The sequence below is a fragment of the Bacillus rossius genome, chromosome 6 (genome assembly GCF_032445375.1).
Source record: "Bacillus rossius redtenbacheri isolate Brsri chromosome 6, Brsri_v3, whole genome shotgun sequence".
In the NCBI taxonomy this organism is placed as follows: Eukaryota; Metazoa; Arthropoda; class Insecta; order Phasmatodea; family Bacillidae; genus Bacillus; species Bacillus rossius.
The window spans coordinates 52,797,586-52,823,038 of record NC_086334.1 but is presented as its reverse complement, the minus strand read 5'-3'; the positions used below and the strand labels follow the sequence as shown (position 1 = coordinate 52,823,038).

General features: G+C 38.6%; 1 protein-coding gene across 1 annotated transcript in view; it reads left to right on the top strand.

Annotated features, from left to right (window-relative positions):
- LOC134533192 (ectopic P granules protein 5 homolog) overlaps nt 1-25,453 on the top strand; it is a 147,761-nt gene that overhangs the window by 72,246 nt on the left and 50,062 nt on the right. The window contains exons 17-20 of the mRNA XM_063370564.1: nt 1,116-1,265; nt 17,664-17,850; nt 19,422-19,564; nt 20,037-20,214. Coding sequence (XP_063226634.1) covers nt 1,116-1,265; nt 17,664-17,850; nt 19,422-19,564; nt 20,037-20,214 — 658 coding nt within the window. The remainder of the gene's footprint in view (nt 1-1,115; nt 1,266-17,663; nt 17,851-19,421; nt 19,565-20,036; nt 20,215-25,453) is intronic.

Sequence of the window (25,453 nt, the reverse complement as noted above, 5' to 3'; positions counted from 1 at the left end):
CTGTTTCAAAAACAGAAGGCCATTTGTCGGATGAATATAAAATTGCAGTATCATCTGCAAAAGAAACTATCTGCCCCGTTATGTCTAAGTTACATACATAGATCATTTATATATATCAGAAACAAAATTGGCCCAAGAACACTGCCTTGTGGGACGCTTATATTTATATATAGGATGTCTCCTAATTTATTATTTACTTTGACTCTGAGATCTACCCTCCAAATAACTTTTAAACCAAGTGTTTGCCAAACCTCTTATTCCTACTTTATCCAGTTTATCTAAAGTATTTTATGTGAGACTGTATCAAAAGCCTTAGCAAGATCCAACATTACACCAATACATTTTTTATCTTTTTCTATGGATTTGTGCACAAAGTTTGTTACTTTAATCAGAGCATCATTTGTAAACCCAAATTGGTTTACTGACAGTATTTTGTTGTTATCCAAAAATGACATTAATTGTTTTTTAACACATTTTTCTATAATTTTTGAAATGTTGCCTAATATAGAGATTGGTCTAAAATTCGAGGATGCAAAGTTACCTACCCCCTTTATGCAATGTTATGACAATCGCTTCCTTGAGCCATCTAGGAAATTTACCTAAACTTAAGCTTAAATTTGGTATATGAGCTAGAGATTTGCATTATTTATATCTGTGTTCTTTTAATATGTTTACACTTATCTTATCAGAACCCAACGCATTGGAGTTTTTAATTTCAAAAATAATTGATTGTATATCATATTCTGGCACAGGAGCTAAGAATAAAGACCCTTGAACAATTTTTGTAGCAACTGAATAATTTTTAGACTTATTACTAGAATTTCTTTTAATGAATTCTGAAGCCATAGCATTTCCAACATTCGTAAAATATCTATTTAGTGTGTTTGCAGCTTGCTCAGGATTTTACATGGCATTTATTATGTTGTTATCATTTAATACAGTTTTAATATCTACTTTTTCATTTTTTGAGCCAATTTTTATGAATAAATTTACCTAAAGGAATTTTTCTTCTTCATAAAAGTAGCACCCCTATTTTTCAAACTTGGTTTTGGTATAAAATGTGTAACGATTATACTATAAAACACAGTATTAATGTAGGTCCTTTGTGTGTGCAGGCTTCAGTCGTACGACTGTCCCGTGCAACCGCCGCCCGTACGTTCATTGAAGCCTGTGGTGCCACCTATTCCTCGAGACATGTTGCTCAACAAGGGGGCAGTGCTGGATTTGCTCAAGCCCTGTTTCAAATCTCTCCTAGAATACGCTCAGTGAGTTGCTAGGTTCAGTGCCTATTTTTTTATTTTTTATGAAACAAGTTACCATTATTAAGTTTGAATTTAGCTATAACACTGGGCTTTTATGCTGTATTGTAACCATATACAGTAGAATCTCGTTATAGCGAGCACGGTAATAGCGAGAACATGGCTATAACGAGGTATTTTTGAGGAATTTACGGCGTCGCTTGAAGCGCGCTTTGGTTATTTGTCTGCTTTATCTCCACCCCTCTCGCTCGCCACTAGACATCTTGCCGTTGATGCCTGTCACATTCTTCAGCCTTGCAGTCGCCACCTAAGTGCGTGGCTTTAAAAATAGAATCTCGCCCTTTCTTTCTTTCATCATACTTCCGTTAGTTATCTGTAGGGCCACCTGAAAGTGGTGAATAAAAATGAGGTATTTCGTCATTATAAACAGGTAAAAGCGGTATAAAAATTCGTTAAAAAAACTGAAAAGCTGTGTTAAAAATCTGCAAAAAAAATTACCGGCAAATAATATTATTATTTTTCAAAATTATTTTTACATTGAATTTTGTTGGATTTGTAAATAGTGCTTACCCTAGATTTATGTTAACTAATTCAAGTGTTGGACGCTTCAAAATTCAAATATGGCGCCATTTCGCTGCCATTAACTCAAGCGATCCTGGTGGCCATCAGGAAAGTAGTGATGGGCAGAACGGTTCTTTTGACCGAACCGGTACTTTCGGATCAGTTCCGTGAAAGATTCGTTCAGAACGATTCGTTCATCTCGGTCATTTCGTTCTTTTCTGTGAATAGGATCTGGCTCTTTTATCAGGTGTCGTAACTCGTTCATCCTTTAGAGTATTGGCTACGTGTTTGCTTCCAGCCTCCCCTCGTTATCGCGTGACCCGATAACGAGAGGAGGCTGGATCGCGTGGGTGGTTATCTTTATCTACTCTGCATGGGTAAATGAAATTTCAAACGTCTAGTTGTATACTGACTGTTATAAAATTATTGACTGTTGATCGCTGCAAATGCTTCATGCAGTGATTCTATATAATACGGGAGCATTAAATCTAAGAATGTTAGGTACGAAAGTGATCTTTCTTAACTTTAATTTGTAATCGCACTATTATAGCTAGTACTTGAACATTGCTTTTCGTAGCCAGTGAATCACAGTTGCGTATATGAAACAAGATTATTTATATTGTATTACTTTTTAAGTTACAAATATTAATATACAGGCTATTTACACTCTAGAGAGAGTAAAGTGTTTACATGTAGACCAACACATTTAGAGAAAAAAAGACAAAAATTGAATACTACTACTGCGATTCAGTATGAAGAGAGAAAAATGAAGTAGGTACATTAATTAACACCTAAATGGTAAGTGTGAACATTTGTAGTTACTTTCCCTGTTATTTTTAATTCATGTTTTTTTTCCCCCAAATTTGTGTATGTGAATGTGAAAACGCAATTTTAAACCACTACTTAACAGTTGACATTTTCAGGTATAGATACTTTTCATGTTACCCTATTTTATTTGATCAGTTATCGTTTGCTCTTATGAACATGCTCACGCTGTGATTACTAATTCTTCAGACTCCTGACGTCATGAATCATTTCACGAACGATCAGACCGGGCGCGTGGCCGGTTCTCTCATCTCGTTCTCTCGTTCTCTCCGCGTTTTCGTTCTTCCGAATCTTTCAAGGTACCGGCTCTCAAAGAGCCGGTTGGTTCTCTCGTTCTCTCCGCATTTTCGTTCTACCGAATCTTTCAAGGTACCGGCTCTCAAAGAGCCGGTTCTTTACATCGCGAACGAATCGCAAGATTTCGTTCTCTCAAAGATTCGTTCTTTTTGAACGAATCGTTAACGAACGACCCATCACTACAGGAAAGACTCAGTGGTTCGTCTGGTACCGGCGTCATCGGACGTCCGGCTATCGTTTTTGACTTTCATGTTATCTGGTAACAGTTTCAGTACGAAACATTTGGTCCTCCGGGCCGGATCAATCCGCTAACCGCGATTACTGAGCTATCGGGCTCAGTTCTAGTTACGTGGAGAGATTCGGAGTGTTTGTTTGCGTCGTTCATTGTACTGAGTCTCCTTTGTCCGTCGTTGCCCCGCCATAAAAACGTGAACGGGTTATCATCTTAATGTGCTATTAGCTTCCAGTGGAAGGGAAGATAACAACTGAGTGCGTAAGGGAAGATAAGAACTGAGTGCGTAAGGGAAGATAAAAATTGCCTTTATCACACTGACGGTGTTGGTGCTGACGAAGCCTTTTGTGTCGTGCCGCACTATTATTTCTTATCTTTCCACGGTAACCAGATACTGATAATGACCGGTCTGCTATAAGATTGCGTGTTTTCTAAGACTGGCGGTGAAAATGACTTTGAATTATTAAGTAGACCGTTAACATAGATTTTGCCAAGTCTTTGTTCGGCATTACTACACATATCGATACAAAATCGATTCGCAGGACATTGAAAATCGATTATTTAAACACTACTCGGTTTAGAATCGATTTTAGTTATAAAATCGATTTTATAAACACCACTCGGTTCAGAATCGATTTTTTGCTGAAAAATCGTTTACATTTAAATTTTTAGTTGGTGCTTCCATTTTTGACTGAGTGTACTTAAGTAGAATAAACACAACCATGACTGACAGTGTTTCAGCTCTGGAGCGACGTCTGGAGCGTGCCGAAAACCGATTACAGCGTGCCGCGGATCTGGCCAAAAGGGTTACTACAGACACTTCCAAGCAGTCATTATTCTTTGCAACCTGTCGGGACTTATCTCAGCTTCGTAATGGGTTTGAAGATGACCATTTGGCTTATGAATTGGCATGCAAGGAGCAAGTTGATTTTGATGACACAAGGCATACAAGTAGGCTAAATCACTTCGACGATCTTTATTATGAAGTTAATGCAATCTGGGACACATTAGTGCAGGATTCTAAGAACCGGAACAAGGAAACACGTAATCAATGTGCAGCTGGGTCGTCACCCCGTCTGCCAGCTATTGATTTACCCCACTTTCAGGGTAATCCAACAGAATGGCTCAGCTTCTCAAATCTGTTTGAGGCTCTAGTTGTAGACAACAGAAGTCTCACCAATGTAGAGAGACTATCTTACCTAAAGTCATCTTTGTCTGGTGACGCGTTGGCAGTAATTCAGGCATTACCCTTGACTGATTCGAACTATAGTATTGCTTGGGAACTACTGTCTAAGAGGTACAGTAACAAGCGCTTGATTGTTTCATTGCACATTGAAGCAATTATGCAAATACCATCTGTGTCATTAGAGGCCCCAGCATCAGTGAATAAGATGATGTCTCTTCTGGCAGAGCACATTGCGGCATTACGAGTGCTGGATGTCAATGTTGAAAAATGGGACCCGCTGTTGCTGCATATCATTGAAGCTAAGCTGGATAAGGTTTTGCGTAACCAGTGGGAGCTGTTTATTAATGACAAGGGAGCAGAGTTACCCAAGCTTACCGAGTTTTTGTTATTTTTAGAGGGTTATCGCCGTGCAGCTGAGTCACAGCTAGTGACGTCTGGGAAAACCTTTAAGAGCAAGTCGTCTATTTATTCTAAGCCAGCTTCTAGATATGTGCAACATCAGTCATTCGCAGGAGACACTGTTTCCAAGTCAGTGAAGTGTGTCATATGCAGTGGACCTCACGAAATCTACCAGTGCCCCAAGTTCCTTGAGTCATCTCCAAAGGAAAGGTATCAGATGGTGAGGTCAGGAAACCTCTGTTTGAACTGCTTGCGAACGTCTCATCATGCAAGTGCATGCCTTTCGTCTTCTCATTGTCGGTCTTGTGACTCTCGACATCACACACTACTTCATTTTAGTGACATGCGACCACAGTCACCAGACCATGATGGTGTGAATGCGTTGTGTGCTTCATCTCCTGGACAATATTTGGCTGCATCCGAACTGCATAATCAAGATAGTCCATCTACGATTTTGCTGTCCACTGCACTCATAGAAATTCCAGTCAGCTCTGGCAGGACTCACACAGTTCGAGCACTCTTGGACTCTGCCAGCCAATCCAGCTTCATGACAGAAGGTTGTGTGAAGAGGCTAGGCTTAATACGTCGAAAGGCAGCTCTGCCAGTCTACGGTGTTTCCCAGGTACCAGTGCATGTCGCTAGGGGAGTAGTTGACTGTTTAGTGAAACCAGTTGGTCAGGAGGGTCCGCGATTGTCACTCACTGCCTTCATTTTGCCTAAGATCACTGGCTCACTGCCTACAACACAACTGAACCCTCATTCATGGGATCATCTTTCCCATTTGCAACTAGCTGACCCTCACTATGCACAGCCTGGGCCTATTGATGTGCTAATTGGGGCAGATCTGTTTCCCTATGTGCTGAGCGGACGCACACTAAGTCTCAGTACCCAGGTCCCTGTAGCGATTGACACTGTCTTTGGATGGGTAGTGATGGGGAGAGTACCCACATCTGCAGTATCGCTCAGTTGTGTATCACTTCATTCTATTACACCAACACTTGACGACACAGTTCGGCAGTTTTGGGAGGTGGAAGAGGTTATTGTACCCCCAAAGCCTTCCTCTGAGGACATTCGATGTGAACAGATCTTTCTCGAGACTTGCAGAAGAGATGAGAATGGTAGATATAGTGTGGCCTTACCTTTCAAGGAGCCTTCACCTCATTTTGAGGAATCACGTGTTCAAGCACTAAAACGTTTTCACTACCTTGAACGCAAGATGAACAAAAACCCTCATTTTAAGGCATCCTATGTAGAATTTATGTCAGATTACATTGACCAGGGTCATATGTCAATGGTTCAAGAACCCCAGTTGACTACACCGTCGTTTTATATTCCGCATCACGGAGTTTTGAAACCAGACAGTAGTACAACAAAGTTACGTGTGGTCTTTGATGCATCGGCCAAGGACAGCAAAGGAACTTCTCTGAATGATCAATTACTTACGGGACCCAAACTGCAGAGAGACATAGCTGACATTCTTCTCTCATTTCGAGATCATGCAGTTGCATTTACTGCTGACATACGACAGATGTACCGTCAGATTCTAGTTCAAGAGGAATTCCGCGACTGTCAACGAATTCTGTGGCGACCATCTGATGATGATCCAGTTTGTGAGTACAGGCTCAACACTGTTACCTATGGCGTGTCATCTGCACCCTACCTTGCTATCCGCACACTCCATCAACTGGCTGCAGATGAGAAAGATAGATTCCCTCGGGCATCATCAGTCCTCCTAAAAGACACGTATGTTGATGATGTTGTAACTGGAGCACCCAATGCACGTGAGGCTATCTCATTGCAAAGAGAGTTAATTGACCTCCTCAAGGCTGGTGGTTTTCAGTTGCGAAAATTTGCCAGTAATGATTTATCTCTGCTCTCTTGGCTTTCCGAAGACTTGGTGCAGGGCAGCAAGGCTCTCCCCTTGGACAACACTTGTGGACTTCCCACCGTCAAAATATTGGGTCTGCAGTGGCAATCTGAAGTGGATGCATTCGCTTACAATGTTCAACCTACTTCCTCGACAGCTACGAAGCGGAGCATACTGTCCGACTTGGCGCGAATATTTGACCCTCTAGGTTGGCTGTCACCTGTGGTCCTGCTTGCAAAATGCCTCATTCAGCACTTGTGGATTCGATGCATAGATTGGGATGACCCTCCTCCTGCCGACATCCTTGCAACGTGGCAGCGGTTCCAGCGAGAGCTTCCTAGTCTGGCTAGCATCACTATTTCAAGATTTGTCCCAGTGACCCAAAGAGAACTCTTACTAGAGATCCATGGATTCTCTGATAGTTCGGAGCAAGGTTATGCGGCAGTTGTTTATCTCAGAGCCACTTCACCTGATGGCTCAGTATCTGTATACCTTCTGGTTGGAAGGTCAAAGGTAGCCCCAATTAAAAGAGTGTCATTGCCTCGCCTGGAACTCTGTGGTGCTTTGCTGCTTGCTCGCACAATGCATAGAATCTTGCAAAATTATGGACCTCATGTGAACCTAGACCAAATATTTGCCTGGACAGACTCTACAGTTGTCCTCCACTGGATCCGTGGATCACCTCATAAATGGAAAACTTTTGTTGCAAATCGTGTCGGCCAAATCCATGACCTTGTCCCAGCAAAGCACTGGAATCATGTGTTGTCAGACAGCAACCCGGCTGATTGTGCCTCTAGGGGCTTGTTTCCAAGTGAGATAGCTGACCACTCGCTGTGGTGGACCGGTCCATCATGGCTGTATAAGCCACCAGAGGAATGGCCACAACTCACCGGCTTGATGGACAGCATGGACGAAACAGTGATGGAACAACGGATCTTTACCTTGCATAGTGTCAACCCTCTGGCAGACACTACGCTGCTGGAAAGGTTCTCATCTTTAAGCAAGGTCAAACGCATTACGGCCTATTGTCTCCGCTTTGTGCAACGTTTGCGCTTCAAGAAACTTCCCCCCCGTAGTCCACCAGATGCTAATGAGCTTAAAGATGCCATGATGGTATGGGTTCGTTTAGCCCAGGCTTCAGCATTCGCATCTGATATCAAAGCTCTGCAAGCTAACCAACCATATCGGGGTCCACTCTTCAAGCTGTCTCCCTTCTTGGATCCTGCTGGCATTCTCAGGGTGGGCGGACGTTTGGAACTATCAGACTTGGCTTACAACCAACGACATCCAATTCTACTGCCCAAACACCACAGATTGACAGACCTTGTAATTGACCACCTTCACATCCATCTGATGCACTGTGGTCCCACCATACTACAGTCTGCTGTGCAACGTGACTTCTGGATTGTAGGTGCTCGGGGCCTCATTCGTCAACGGCTGAAGAAGTGTACTTTATGCTTTTGAGTTCGCCCTGTGCCTCGAAACCCACCCATGGGTAATCTTCCAGTCGATCGTGTCACACAAGGCAAGCCATTTCTCAAGACAGGAGTCGACTATGCTGGACCCTTTAAAATCACCATGTCCCGACTGCGGAAGGCCCGCATCCAGGATGCCTACTTGTGCCTGTTTGTATGCTTTGCCACCAAGGCAATCCACTTGGAGCTGGCCTCTGATCTGACGACAGATGCTTTCATAGCTGCCTTTCGCCGTTTCTTGTCTCGTCGGGGGCGATGCTCTGACCTTCACAGCGATTGCGGGACTAACTTTGTCGGTGCCAGTCGCTTGTTGACTGGACTAAGAGCCTTCATGTCAAGCAAGGATACACATGACTCCTTTGCTCAGTCGCTGGTTGAACACCAAGTTACCTGGCATTTCAATCCCCCATCAGCACCACATTTTGGAGGCCTGTGGGAGGCAGGTGTAAAGTCTGTGACTTCTCTCCTCATAAAGAGTGTAGGTGCTCAGGTACTCACTTATGAAGAATTATACACTCTCATGACACAAGTGGAGGCCATTCTCAACTCACGGCCTCTGTGTGCTCTCTCAAATAATCCAAACGACATGGCTGCTCTGACACCCAGTCATTTTCTAGTCTTGGGGCCTCCTGCACTAGTGCCCGAACCAGATTTGTCCCACCTCAAGCTAAATCGTTTGTCTCGATGGCAACTCATCCAGCAAGCGCATCAGTCATTCTGGAAGCGCTGGCACCAGGATTATCTACAACAGCTGCAGCAACGACCCAAGAGCCTAACTGACCAAGACATCCTCAGTGTTGGCACCTTGGTTCTCATCAAAGATCCGAATCTACCACCATTGTGCTGGAAGTTAGGCCGTATTGTGAAGACTTTTCCTGGCTCAGATGGTGTCGTGAGAGTGGCTGAGGTGAAGACCCAACAAGGCACCTTTCTACGGCCTGTGGTGAAGCTGTGCCCGTTGCCCGCCCAATAAATGTTTAAAATATGCATTTTGGTGGGCGGTATGTTGGATTTGTAAATAGTGCTTACCCTAGATTTATGTTAACTAATTCAAGTGTTGGACGCTTCAAAATTCAAATATGGCGCCATTTCGCTGCCATTAACTCAAGCGATCCTGGTGGCCATCAGGAAAGACTCAGTGGTTCGTCTGGTACCGGCGTCATCGGACGTCCGGCTATCGTTTTTGACTTTCATGTTATCTGGTAACAGTTTCAGTACGAAACAAATTTCCTATACAAATATGCAAATATACACTTTATTAACTTTAGAATAGCATATTAAAACTAATCATTTTAGCATATAATATATAATGCATTTATATTCAAGCCACTTAATGCATATACCTTGCAATAAATTTTAAAAATATATACATATATAGGTATATTTATATTGATAATTTATTTAAAATGTATAACAATGTCCCTAGTATGCTTGAATTGGTTGGCCTGAAGTATCAGACTGCAGTTACAGGAATCAAGTCTTTTCGCAGCCACTCCACACTATATACAATACTTGTGCAATACTTGCACATCATTATTTTACTTCCTTCATCAAAAATAAAAAAGCCATCACTTTTAAATTCCTTTACACGTTTTTGGCATGTTGAACTAACCAACAATTAATTACTTCCAAGAAAAAATTAAAAAAAATTTTTTTTTTTGAATTTCAGGACCTAATGTGTTGCATATATTGTGAATGGGTACTGAACATTTCCAGAACGGCGCCATTTTGGAATAGTGGCGATATTGCCTTTTAAAAACATTGTGCTGTATTGGATGGATAATTTACAGTTCAAATAGAAACCACAAGCACAACCTGAAATCTTCCGAAGTTAAACGTTATCTTAGGTTAGGTTGGCGTTATTTAAAATACTTAATGACCGTAAAATTAAAAATATTTTAATCCTTTAATTATGGTGCTTTTTTACTTGCGATCGGAAATCTTCGGAACTGTTCGGGTGATCGGCTTTCTACATCTGGATAGACACATCTATGCATAGAAAGAGTCTGTGACTCTTTGGTCAAATTTTCAGTATCAACAAAGAAGATGGCGCGTGACTTCGTTAATAAAATATATTACCACGATCGTTTTTACGGATGGTTCTATTTAATTTTTTTCCGACAGCTTTATATATACGACAAGTTATCTGAGGTTAGAAAAAATATATTATAAATTGGTAACGTTGCTACGGGAAAAAAAAATACTGTTTGGATTCCAATCCACATCCCTTACCGCATGAATTTATGAGAATACAAGTTTAATACTCTACTCACGTCAGATTTTTAATGATTGTTGAAATTTCTTGCCGTGTTTACAGCTATAAAACGTATTGCATATTATTTTCGTAGTTAGGTAAAAAAGTTGGCTCTGTCTCTGTTGTGTCGAACAAAGGAGTTAATAAAAATTGTTTGTGTATTTCGCGTGTTTTATCGTGAATTGTCAAAAAAAGGCATATTTCGTGGGAAAATCAGATTAAATTAGGCCTGTGCGAAGCTTCGCAAATGCGAATCGATTCGAATCATAACTTAATATTCGCTTCAATTCGAATACATTTTAAATATTCGCATGTTTAGAATAATTCGCAGCCGAACCACTACGTATCGACTAATAGCGTGCGCGAGTCGACAATCGATCCTTACTTTGTAACAATCGATATTGCTTCTTGACACAATCGTTTCTTTGTTCCTTTGAACGGTAAATAAGGGCGCGGTTACACGGGACCCTGAACTACTTCAGGTGAACATGTTTAAGTAAACACGTTTACAAACGCGAAAGTGTGCAGTTACACGGTAGTTGCTGAAAAGTGTGTTTAGCTCTAAAACCGATTGTCTACTGTCAACGAATGACTGTGTTGTTGATCTCTATTTTTTAAATGCATCCAGAAAACGCGGGATTTTCTCACTTGTTTATACAGCAGTATCAGCAGAAATGAAATGTGTTTACATATTGCTCAATATTTTTTTACAAATCGGGAATTCAAACATGCACAGTAAAATTTTTAAACTTATTTATTATTATTTTTTGAGCGAGAGTACCTATCTCAGTTTTAAGAAAATTAAGGTCAGGATAAATTAAAAAATATATGTAATTATCTGTTGGTTTTTTTTTTGTTGCATTCGGTAAAATATTACTCGAACTTGTGCCAGAAACACTTTCCATCTAGAATTTCTGCAAAAGACTGTTTATATTCTAACCAGCCAATCAGAGGCTAATGTAGAAGATATGTCGATCTGAACTACTTTGCCAACCTGTTTAAGTTAAATGAGAAATGGCCTCGAACGAAACATGTTCAGACTGTGTGTAACCGCACTCAACAGCTGAACATGTTCACCTGAAGTAGTTCAGACTCCCGTGTAACCGCGCCCTAACAGAACACTTGCTCGCACTTGCTTTTGTTTTTGAGAACGTGGGAGAGGTCTGCGCTTGTTAAGTTTTTAAAAACCACGAAAAGATACTGGTAATTAGCGGACCGGAGATAATGTCTGATTTAAACTCAGAAAATACGCCCAAAAGAAGAAAGAGTGAAGTATGGCATTATTTCACGAAAGGGAACGACGACGTTGCAAAGTGCAACTGCTGTAATGTGAAACTAAAAACGCTACGAGGTAAACTACTTTGCGATGCTAAATTTGTTTGAAATAAAAATTGTACTACCTGTCCAAACCGAAAGTTTATTAATTCGAACTTGACGGAAATATACAGTTTTAATTACTGTAACCTAAATGTCCCGTTTTAGTTACTCTAACCTATTGTAAACAATGTCTGGAGAAATTGAAACGCGTGTACATAGGATATAATTCGCCGAGGTGGACTGGAGTTACAAACCAATGCCTTTATACAATTATTTCAAAAGGAGAAATAATATATGGGAAATTTATTGACTTACAATTTGAATGGATTTAGAGGTTAGGAAAAGGGACGTGTAGGCCTGTATTTAAATAAAACAAGCTGAGACTTTATGGGGAAGCTGGGTGAAGGTTTGAGACTCCATGGACTATCCAGACTAGGCTGTTAATGGATAATGAGCATTTTTAAATCAATATTGGAATAACATTACAACATTCTTTGTTTCAATTTCAATTTGAGTATTATTTTATATGCTTAGTGAAAACAGCAGCGAATTATACAAGTCAATATTTATTATTAACGTCTTAAAGTTTAACTATCTACCATGTTAACTATCATGTTATCTACCATATTAACAAAATATATAGAAAATAATTTCTCTATATATTATTTATTTTTTAATACACACACCACACATATAAGTACCTTTATGTTGTGGTTCGGTTCCAGGTACAACCACTACATTGCAAAATCACTTGCAGGCTAAACATGCAGCATTATACCATCGCATGATACAAGATAAGAAAGAGACCTCAACATTAAAACCAAATCCCGAACAAGCTACTAAAACAAGCTCGCAGCAGCCGACCATTTCACAAGTATTAATGAAATCCACAAAAATGCCACCAAGTGACCCCAGAGCTCAGTCCATTACGAAACAAATTACAAAAATGTTGGCAACAGAGTTGTTGCCATACGATTTCGTAGAAGGTCAAGGTTTCAAAGAACTGATGGCCAACCGGCACGTAGCACCAACTTACCAAGTACCTTCTCGGACCACATTTTCCGAAAACTATGTCTCGGCCCTCTACGAAGAAACTAAACAGGCACTTCAGTCAATGCTTGTTGCAGACCTTCCATCACTGTCAGCCATATCATTAACATCAGATGGCTGGACTTCTCGTTCCAATGACAGTTACATCAGTCTGACGTGCCACTACCTCAGGCCCGATTTTTCCCTGGTTTCATTTGCCATGAGCAATATTGTAGTTCAGGAATCTCACACAAGTGTCAACATTGCTACAGCAATTAAATCAGTTTTATGTGACTGGGGTATTTCTGTTGAAAATGCCACTATACCCATTTTTTGCATCACTGACAATGCTGCAAACTATAAATTAGCATGTTCTTCACTATTTCATGAAAATGCCCGAAATTGTTTTGCCCATTCGCTTCAATTAGCCATTGAAGATGCAAAGAAAGAATGTGCAGGTACACAAACACTCCTTTCCAAAGCAAGAGCTATTGTTGGTCATTACCGACGCAGTAGTTCTGCAAGGAAACGACTGCACAAACTTCAAGAACAGATGAATATACAAAAACTGGAGGTTATCCAAAATGTGGACACACGTTGGAATTCTGAGTTTGCTATGCTGAAGCGGCTGATTCAGATAAGACCTGCTATGGTGGCCGAACATGCAGATTCAAACAGTACAGAAATGCTCTCTGTGTCAGAGTGGAAGCAAGCAGAAGGTATTGTTGAGATTTTAAAACCACTTGCAGAGGCCACTGATGAAATGAGTGGGGAAAAATATGCTACATCATCAATGGTAATCCCAATTTTGCACTGCTTGTTGGCTAACCTTGAGCTGCATATTCGCCAGAAGAAAGATGGAGTAACATTTGCAAGAGCGTTAATAAAATTTTTGAAATCCAGATTCCAAAATTTTATTATGGAGTCAGTGAATCGCATTTCAATGTTAATAGATCCAAGGTTCAAGGGTGTGTTAATTTCTGACACAGAAGCACAGGCTACACTGATTTCTGCACTCAGACTATTGCCAAAAGAAAATAAGTTACCTCAAGATGTACCTACATCCTCTCAGAGTCCAGCATCAAGTTTGTGGTGTGTCCTAGATTCTATTCCTAATCAAGTCAACATAGATGAATCGGAGGAAGTGAGAAGATACCTCAAAGAACCATGTCTTAACAGAGGAGATGATTACCTTCACTGGTGGAAAATTGAAGGCAGAAACAAATATCCTCACCTAGCACAGATTGCTGTTAAAAATACCTGGGTATTCCTGCAACTCAGGTATCATCAGAGAGACTTTTTTCTTCTGCAGGAAATGTGGTCAGCAGCCGTAGGGAAAGTCTCTTGCCCGAACATGTGGAACAGTTAGTATTTTTACATGCTAATTTGAAGCATAAGAAAACTGTGTAATGTCCTTTAAAAATATACTCGTGTGTATTTTGGCAATGTAAAACTAGTATTAGCAGAGTAATGTATGGCTATAATTTTTAATATGTAATGTATTTTTTTTTAATTGTTAAATTGCAACTGCAAGGCTACAAGTTAATTTATTATTGTTCCATTTGAGTGTTATTTATTTATGCTACTTAAATTTTATTCCTAATATACAAAAAGTAATGAGGTTAGGTACATGTGTTTCACTATAAATAATTGCAGTGAGAAATTATTATGTTGAAATTTTCAGTTGTATTGTTTAGTTTGGAAGTGAAAAAAAATTTTAGAGGATTATGTTGGCTTCTTATATTATTCTTATACTCAATGTTGCTTAAGAATCTGTAATTTCTATTCAGTAATTTTTATAAGCAAAAGCAATACAGGATTACCTTTACTTTCAGTAGCAATATGTGGATTTGTGAATAGTCAGAATATTGAATCTATTACTAATTTTAATATAATTACCTACCAATATGCAACTTGCATTTTGTTTTCACTTGTTTAACTACATATGTGCAGTTAAAAAAATTTTAGAGTAACAAATTTCAGTATTTAAAATTACAGCAGAAAAAAATATTTACTATTCGATTTGGCTTCGCACGAATAGTAAGTATTCGCTTCGCACTTCGCTTCGCATTGAAAAACTGGTATTCGCACAGGCCTAGATTAAATGAATATTTCGTGTTTTTCGTCGTTTTTTCGCGATCGCGAAAATTGCATGGCCCTAGTTATCTGTGCCTGCGACTTCACAGTCACAGCATCACTGGCTGGCTTCAAGGCCAAGGTATGCTCGAGTCGAATAAACCAAGCCTTTGAATATACATATACTTGTACGCATTTCTTATTATTTAGAAAATAGACAAAATCTATTTTTTTTCGCGAATTTTTTTTAATATAATTGCAGCCAATGAAAATTTGGTGATTAACTGTATCTATCAAAAGCCTTAGCTAAATGAAAATAACAAACATCTACTTGACTACATGTTATTACTTCAAATAAATAGTAGTGATGGTTTGAATCCCATTTTTCTCGAATCCGAATCCCAAACAGTACCTCGAATCCACCCCTCGAATCCGAATCCAGTTCTCAAGGGTTAATTATAAAATAATTTATAAGTTAAGAGAAAAAATTAAACATTATGCAGAATTATTTAACCCTTTAAATTTTTATTTAAAAAAACAAAGATTTTGACACGGTCTGGATCAAGACGATTCCGTTTTTGGTCACATGTGTTTCCTGTAGTGCTGAACAAACGTTCAGAGAACACTGTCGCAGGTGGTGAACACTATTAATTTTTGGACAGTTTATGTAGCCTGGGTGAACACGCAGACTGAGTTTTCCAGTATTCAAAAATGTTTATTTCTAGGTTAACTGTAGGATCACGTAAGAATCTGGTCACTTCATCAATTGCTGTAGTATCCGACTTGGTGGATTTAAGGCATTCAGGCATTATCTGTGAGTACAGTGATTCATGTATCCGGGGAAATCGGAAAACGAAATTCAACATCCGACGGAACAATATTTTGTAGTTACCAACTTGACATTTGTTTAAAGTCCCAAATGAAGGTAAACGCTTTCCTGAAATATTTAATGGAAACTGAAAGGCGCCATCTTGGCTTCAATGGTTTTAGGCCATAAGAAATATTGTCGTGCGTCTTTTAAAATTAAGCCTCACTAAAGCATAGTGATTAATATGCCCGAAGTTAAAAGTGACGGGGTGTTTTCTCTAGTTTACCCTATAAATTCTTTATATTAATATTAGTTATTTTTTATGTTGCTCAAAATAATTGGCTAACAAATTCATTGGTTGGCCATCATGGAATTCTCAGATAATACATATTTTAACGTTGGTAGTCTACACAAACCAAACTTGGTCCTAAAAAAATTCATAAATAGAATGTGTATCAGAATATTTAAAATTGAATTGCGATTAAAATAATAATTGTATAATGTATTAATTTTTGTCATTCATTATTTCATTGTTATTACTACATGTGCAAACGTAACTTGTGATGAAAGTCGGCATTATTGTTGTATTACTAAGTAACAGATTTCTCAGTAAAGTTATTTAAAAAAAAAAAAAACAAGATTCATATTTAGTCTAGATCCTAAATGTGCTTTATTTTATTTTTTAGCATATTCTGAGAATACATATATGATTTATGCCTTATTTAATGCCAATGTAGTGACAATGCATGTTCATGAATATAAAGTAAGTTTCCCAAATCAGTACCTACATGCTTCATAATTTTTTTAGTTTAATAACGAATTAAAAGTACAATACAGTAGAACCTCGTTAATCCGTGATGCGCTAATTCGGGAATCGGATAATCCGGGACGATTTAAAAGAGAAGGAAAAAAAGAGAAGTAAAAATTGTCAGCGTTTAAATTTAACGTCACGCGGGCCGGCAGCCGGCAAACACTGCAAGCCATCGCGTGGGCCCAAGCCATCGTATGGGCTGCCAAACTCTGCAACTCTGTTTGTACCGACCCTTTGTGTCGCCCCCCTTTCAGCTGTCATATTTGTCACTCTTTAAACTTGAGGGGGATGTCCTGACTTCTGCTTCCCGTTTTCCTTTGTTTGTTTCCACCCGCCAACGCATGGCAAGCGCCTGGCGAGTGACGTGTCTGGCTGTACGAGGGGGAGGGGGGTGCAAGGTCAGCATGATCTTATCTTTCTCTCTTCAGCTGTTGTAAATGACCGTGAACTAATGGCTAGGCAGTGCTGTATTTTTTTAAGCCGAGACACTAATTAGAAGACGGCCGGCCCTTACCGTGAACGGCCTTAACCCAGCTGCACGCCGGTGTCTGAGAAGCTTGACAAGACCTTCCGGGCTTTTAATCGCTAGTCCGTGAAATTTGGTAATCTGTGATTATCTCGGTCCTGACCATCACGTATTAACGAGGTTCTACTGTACCTCAATAGGATGTGTTCCAAGGAAAACGTAAACAGGCCAAGTAAATTGTAAGCATTTAAGTTTTTAAAGTACTACATTTACATCAATATTTTTCCTCGAATCCCGAATCTTTTCCCTCGAATTTCGAATCTTTCGAATACTAGAGATTCGGTGGGATTCGAGGATTCGACCGGCCCATCCCTATAAATAGGGTTTAGGAACAATATTAAATTGGTGGTTGTTGTTTTTCCCAGTTCTAAAACCATGCTAAGAATCAGAGAAACGGTTTTTAAGGTTGAATTCAAGATTTTTAAATATTATTTTATCAAAGACTTTGGCAAATCCATTGAAAAGTTAAATGGGTCTATAATTTTGAAACATTATCCTTACTACCTTTTTTTATGTATGGGAATTACCTTAGCAGTCTTCCATTTGCAGGGGTAAATGCCACTATCAACACTTTCTTGTTCATTTCAAAAACAAAACTGCAAAGCACTGCTGATGGGGTTAGCTACATGAGCACATGACTTGTGAGAAGAAGCACGTTATCTGTCGTACATGAACAGAGAGTGTGAGCGCTACCTGCACATTGCTAGAGCTGGTGTGCAGACACAGCGATGGTGGTTGCAGGATCTACTCGATCCGGGTGTCGGAGCACTTGGCGCTGGACTGCAGCTTCCTTGAGCTGCTGCCCCAGCTGTACCGCGACGTGGAGTTCGAGGTGGTTCTGCACGCGGCCTGCGACAGCGAGCCCCACGGGGCGGCTCGCCGGCCCTCCACCATCACCTGTGCCGGGCCGGCCGCCATACGCTTGAAGGTAACCCGCTGCACCGTTGGGCCTACAGTTTGAAACATTTGCTATGTATGGGCATGACCTCAGCAATATTCCATTTGTAAGGGTAAATGCCACCATAAATACTTTCTTGTTCATAGCTATGAATAACTTTTATTCTTTTATTTTTAGGCAATGACAGTTCTAGCACACGCAACTAAACTATATTTGGACGTCTTATCTGTCAATTATTTATACAATATCTATTTTGCTATAACTCAAGGAACACATAGTAACAAATAAATACTGATTGTGACTGTGATTAGTAATTGGTAAGTTTAATAATAACAAAAAGTTATTGTAATTTTTATTAATAAATTGGTAAGCAAGTATAAAATGTAAGTGCTGTACGAATAACTATTATTCTTTTAATTGTAGGCAAATGACATTTGTATCACACGCAATTAAACTGTCTTTGGACATCTTATCAGTCAGTAAACATTACCATGTTTTATCACATGATCGTTACACGCTCATAATCGTCGCACCATTATTTTAGGACATCAAATTTTGGAGAGAAAAATTTCTCACAGAAACGTTGCATGTTTATTTAAATTCCATGTGCTTTGTGTATGTAGTTTTCCCGTTTGAAACAATGTATTTTAAAGAGTAAATCTAATATTCATTCGGATATTACCGCTTAATTATATAATTAACACAAATACGAAGTTGTCTTATGTGTAAATTTTCTTTTAAAGACGTTTTCAAACATTATAACCTCTATCTTTTCGTCTTCGTCGCCGCTGTGTACCACTTATAAAAATGTAGCCAGCGCTAGTTGGCTGTATAGAGCGCGCGCACGTAGTCGAGTATCGATACAGATAGCTCATTGATTGCATGCAATGTGTGCGCTCTGTGGTGCCGAGTTAACTACATTTGATAGCTCACACTTTCTCGTGGTGTGTACTACGACAACTGTTATGCACTCCGACTCACGTTCGCATCACAGTTTTGGTTTTTCTATTTAAAGTTGAACAAATTGTTTTTGTTGCATGACTTATTAATTTAAATTCTTTGGTGTGCTTCTGTATACTCTACTTTTTAAATGAATGTTATTTCCTTGAATATGTTTTGTTATTATGAATAAATTTACCTTACAAAAAATGCTTTTTCCACATAAACTTCACACACCTACTTTCCAAACTTGATTTTAGTATTAAATGTGCGACGATTATGTGATTAAAAACAGTAAATACTAGCAGTTATTTGAAAATAAAATAACACTTCACAGGCAGGACAACATCTGTCAGGTTCTGCTAGTTTAATCTATGCCCTTTATTTTTTCACTTATTAATTCATTTATTTATATATTTGCTTGTTTATTCTCATTTTCTGCATACAAGGTTTGCTCTGCATTTTGCCTTGTTGATAGGCTGTGTACTACCTATTTAAGATGCCGGATGGCTCTCTTATGTGGCTCCTGAGTGAAATGTAAAGCTGTTAAGGAGAACAGTACACAAATGGCCATCTTTAAATAGTACTGCTGGTAATAGGTGCTGTAATGGTTTGACGGTGCAAGGTCGTGACAGGTTGCTGAACTGTTGTTGCGCTGGCAGGTGTGCGAGGCGACGGTGAACGAAGGCACGGAGCACTTGATGCAGCAGAACAGGGCAGAGTACGAGACACTGCTCCAGAGAGCCATGCAGGCTCCGCCACAGAAGGTGTGCGCAGGGAGCGTGGTGGTCGAGCACCTCATCACGTACGTTATCCACCAGTAACGTACCGCGTGACCTCACTACGTGCCAGATGTGTGCACTGCTTTATTTGTGTTTGGCCTAGTGCCTGTCGTAGCTAATTGTTACTAAGTCATACGTGTATGTGGCACTTGTCACAGGTAGGCCTGATTATGAATAGAGACAAGATTATAAGGTTTTATTTTTAAACCAATTTTGTTTTTAGATTTTGAAATGTGAGATTTTGGTGCTACTGTTATAATTTTAATGTATTCAACAAATACGACACTAAAATAGTACCATGCACATATTTCACCAAACTAATGTAAACGTTTTTATACATGATGCATTTTAACAAAATAATTTATTAAATACACGTCTACAGGTTTGCATTCAAAACTAAGTTCCTTCTTTTAACATTTTCCGGAATACTTTTTTTTTTTTTGTTGCTGGATTTTGTACATTACCTACGTACGTATGTCTTTGATTTTCTTTCAGTCTTCTGGAGGCAGAGTTGGAAAGTAGCCGAAGCAGTGACAGTAGGAATGTGGTGAGGAAGCTTCATGAGGTGGGGGTGACATTGTTCTACCACATAGTGTCCCTGTACACAGAAGAGCCTGCATTTTACCCAGCGACCAAACAACTTCTCACCACTTGCATAGAACGTTTAGGACAGGTGGGTTCCTCAATCATTTTTGGTTGTATGTACAAAATTTTAAATGATACCAATACTTTTGTGTTTATTGTTTTTTCATTCATTAGGTACCTGCAATTTTTATATTAAACATTAGGTAGAATTAAATAATATTTTTTTAGGTGAACATGTTTTACCAACTGGCCTATCGCCATAGTAATTGTACATAAGTAAATGTTCTATTCTTTCTTGTTTACATATGCAGGCCTCAAAGTACTTTTTTTTAATACTAAACGTCATTTAATTTTTAAATAATAAGTCACGTTATGTCACTAATTTTTTATTAAAGTCATTTTTTCATTAAGTAAGTCAGTTATGAAATGCTGCACGTACCACATTAATGTAAAATTAATTGATTTAAACATTTTTCAGTTTATTATCTTCAATAAAACCAACTTGTTCATTTGGCAACAAATGACAAGCAGAGACCATAACTATGCATCTGCTATTTGAACAACTGACATCATTTGTTTAAAACTGTGATTTTTCGTAATTGCTGACCTATTATAGAAACATGAACTTGTTTTCTTGTGTAGTTATAAATGTAATTTTGCATTTAAAGAGCATTTTATTATAGTTATTGTATTGCTGCTCGTGAAGATACTTAACACTTGCTTCGTTTTAATATTGCTTGATTTTTTGTTAATCAATTCACTCAGGTGTTATGGGTAAGATGAAAGAAATTAGAGACAGAAGAAAAAATTGCTTCAGAGAAAATAAGGATTAGAAACCTAATGAAAGAGATGCTTAAGTGTTTGAGAAAAGACGAAGAAGAAAGAAGGAGCGCTGCAAACAAATTTTTTGAAGAGGCAAGTGTAAAATTTAATACAGTTGTTGCTTAGAAGAATACAGAAAAACAGGAATAGCACAAGCTATGCTTGTAAGAAAAAAAGAAGCTGAAAATAAACGTGCTGTAGATAATATTTAGCTCTCCATAAAAATAAAAAACTTTAAATATTATATCAGATATTTTTCAAAGGGCTTAAAATCAATTGAATTAAAATAACAACTGTATGGTAACTAGTACTTGAGTTTTGTTTAAATTATTATCATTTATCAATCTGGAATTTTGTAAAGAAACTGTGGAATTAATTTAACAGTACTTTGAAGTGTCAGAGTAGAAAGTTGCCTTGACTGCATAAAATAGTCCATATTATTCTTCTAATAAAATGTCTGAATTTATTTTTATTTTATTTTTTTAAATTAGTATATTTAGATTTAGGTTCTCTCATGTTTCTTTTAATATAATTATATTATTTTTCTCCAAAAAAAATGTAGTAACAGCATTATAATTATCTCAGAAAAGGAAACTGCATCTTAGTAAAGAAAAATGCAGCCTGAACTTATGCACAAGTACAAAAAATAAGGTAAACATTAGACTTTATTGTTACCTTCTTTTTTCAGAGCTTTTTTATTCACGTCTTCCTATACCCTTATTTGTTATTGTTGGTAACATAATATGCATAATTATGTCAATTTTTTTTAGAGAATCCCTTTGTCAATTTTTTATGTTCACATTTTAGTTTTTGTAAAGTTTTTTTTTTTTTTTGCAAATGATAGTTATTTTGGTAACTTTTGTAAACTAGAAAGTCACTTTTTGTCATTATTTTAGGGTAGGCAAACTACTTTGAGACCTGCAATTTGTAATTTTTTTTTTTATGTGTGTATGAACTTGATGGTAAATATTGAAGTAATGTCTTATAGTTTTCTATGGGGGGGGGGGGGGGGTTTATCATCTATTGACCTGTAATATTTTTTTTTTTTGTATTCCAATAACATTGAAACATACAACTAAACATATTTTCTTATACTTCATTGTAGTGCCAAAAACATTTGATGCAAAATACATAAATATATACTGGAAAATTCTTCATGGAACCATAATAGAGGGGTGTAAAGATATACTTGTTTTTTAGGGATGGGCCGGTCGAATCCTCGAATCCCACCGAATCTCTAGTATTCGAAAGATTCGAAATTCGAGGGAAAAGATTCGGGATTCGAGGAAAAATATTGATGTAAATGTAGTACTTTAAAAACTTAAATGCTTACAATTTACTTGGCCTGTTATGCGTGATGGTCGGGACCGAGATAATCACGGATTACCGAATTTCACGGACTAGCGATTAAAAGTCCGGAAGGTCTTGTCAAGCTTCTCAGACACCGGTGTGCAGCTGGGTTAAGGCCAAGGTCATGTGACATAACATCTACCGAGGCTTACTGCACCTTTGGCAGCAGATGAATAAAATATAGTAAACTCCCCATTATTCGTGTTAATTGGGACCCGCCGATGCCCGGATAATTGAAATCCTGTAAAAAAATAATAAACCCGGATAATCCCTTAACGGTAAGGCGGTAAGGGCCGGCCGTCTTCGAATTAGTGTCTCGGCTTAAAAAAATACAGCACTGCCTAGCCATTAGTTCACGGTAATTTACAACAGCCGAAGAGAGAAAGATAAGATCGTGCTGACCTTGCACACATAAATTTTGGGTAGGCCCCCCTCCCCTCCCCCTCCCCCCTTCACGTACACCCGAATGCCAGCCAGACACGCCACTCGCCAGGTGCCTGCCGTGGGTTGGCGGGTGGAAACAAACAAAGGGAGACAGGAAGAAGAAGTCAGGACATTCCTCTCAAGTTTAAAGTGTGACAAATGTGACAGCTGAAAGGGGGGGGGACACAAACGGTCGGTACAACAGCATTGCAGAGTTTGGCGGCCCACGCGATGGCTTGCAGTGTTTGCCGGCCACCGGAGCGCGTGACGTTAATTTTAAGCGCTGACATTTTTACTTCTCTTTTTTTTTCTGCTCTTTTAAATCGTACCGGATTATCCGATTCCCGAATTAGCGCATCACTGATTAACGAGGTTCTACTGTTTTCTACTTTTAATTTGTTATTACAGGGCTGCCACCACTTTGAAAACAATATCCTTGATTGAAATGTGAAATATCCTGTAATATCCTTGTTTTGAATATAAAATATCCTGTAAAATCCTGTACGTTAAAAAATACAAAAAAAAATGCAATTTTTATGAAAATTACTTCATCATAATATACGTAACTATACTTAAATCAAAACAATTCAATTTTTAACACTTTATACAAGTATTTACCACATACACGTAGCCTACACTTCACCACTGGCAGTATATAAATATCACTTTTTCTGATGTTTTGCCCTATTCCTCATTTCTTCTGTTGGCTGGAAATATGCCATATTCTTCCTAGAAGAGATAAGCAACAAAGCATTTAGCATTGGCGATTCAAGACGACCTGTGCGCTGTCTTGATAAGGTTGAACTTACTAAATATCATTTCCACCCCTGCATTGCTGTGTGGAAGAATAAGCATTGCCTTTGCAAGTTTACAAAGCAGTGGAAAACATGTATTCCCATTAATTTCATACTGTGACACTTTATGCCAGGCCTGCCACCAAATTAGGTTCCTAAATCCTCATTACAGCATTTAAAAATCCTGTAAAATTTATAGCCGTAATTGACATAATTTATTTTTCGCGGTAATTTTAAATATACATTGCATTCCAAAACATAATTTTAAAAAAATCAAATGAATGTAAAAAAAATTAAGATTTGCCACTGTAATACTACGGTATTATCAGACTAACTGAAACTGTTTATTATTGTTTTACGTTCGAGGTTAATACCGCTTCCCGATACTTTCGGCAGTGTTTTGTTTTGTTCCACGCATGGCGGCGCGCGCATCTCGTGCTGTGTCGTCATGACAACTGCTAAAATAAATAATCGCGCGGCGTTCGGAACAGCTTTAACGAGCCTATGCTTGATTGATATTGACATTTCATTGGCTTCATTAAAAAGGACGCTAACGTGTCGCGGCCGTGATTGGCCCTTTTCAATTAACAATTTAATTTCGGCAAGAGAGAAGAAAGAAGAGTGGAAAATGACGCCATTTAGTGCGTGTGGTAGTGTATTCCCTCTGGGAATATTTTGTTCATGGCGATGCTAATTTCGGCGTTATTGGTCTGGAAATTACGTCAAAATACTGGGCAATATTAATTGACGCCCTGTAATTGAATGCAGAATAATCGCATTCAATTCACGTGAGTGACGAAGTATTTTACGAACGATATTAAGCATCTATAGTTAAGGTATGGTCTGCATCATCGCTATATAATAAAATTGACGTAAATTTTACCGTCAACGTAAACGAACTGTAATTTTATAAACTTTGGATTATTATAAAATTAGTAGAACATTGACTTTCGGCGATTAACGGCAAATTTACTCACATTAGCACAAACTATATGTACACAAGTCCAGAAGTCTTTTGGTTAGGCGTTTCATGCTCGAGCAAGCCGGAGCAAAACCCCAAAACTTTTACTCAGTGAACAATTTCAGGAACTTTATTTATTTTGTATTTTATTCAAGAGTCAGGTTATCTACGACATCCCATAGACTTTATTTAATATTTGTTTGTTTGGTTATTATTTCCATGACTCGAGGTTTCTCATTATGATTAAAACAATAAAATAAGTTTTTTTGTGTTATTTTGTTTTTAATTCTTGATGACCTCTGGCGCCCTAGTATTAAGTCCTGGAATAACGTTCTGAGTAATTAAAAATGGAAAATCTTAGTTTCATCACGTACACGTTTGTGTACAGAAGGGAATAAGAGACACAACATTTTTTTCTGGCGCACGAACTGTGGGGCCGATAGTGTGCATATTTGTATTGTGTTCTTATGTTGTAAGTTATAAGTAAATATGGAAACTAGGGGAAGGAGTAGACGTGTCAGTCAGGACAGCTCCAGGGACAGCAGTGTGGAATCTACACACTCTGTAGATGTGTCTGTTCCCACATCACCTAGCCAAGTACATAACACAGATCTTGTTACCCCAGTAACACATGCTGGAGCGGCTAGAGTAGATGTGACACAACCCCAAGCTACCACCACAACACACACACATTTTCCTGTATTGCCAGCTGCAATAAGTAATGAAACAAGTGCTAGCTTGCTCATCATGCTGCAGAGCATGTGGCAGGAAGTAAAATCTAACCACCAACAACAACAAGCTAGTTTTCAGGAACAGAATGCTAAGTTGGAGGAGAGTCTCCAGGGCACTAGTGCTAGGTTGGAGGAGAGTCTCAGGGACACTAAGGAGTCTATTAATAACACTCTTCAAAGGGAAATGAGTGAAGTCAAGAGTAGTGTGTCTGCTATTTCTGTGCGGTTGGCAGAACACGAAAGCTA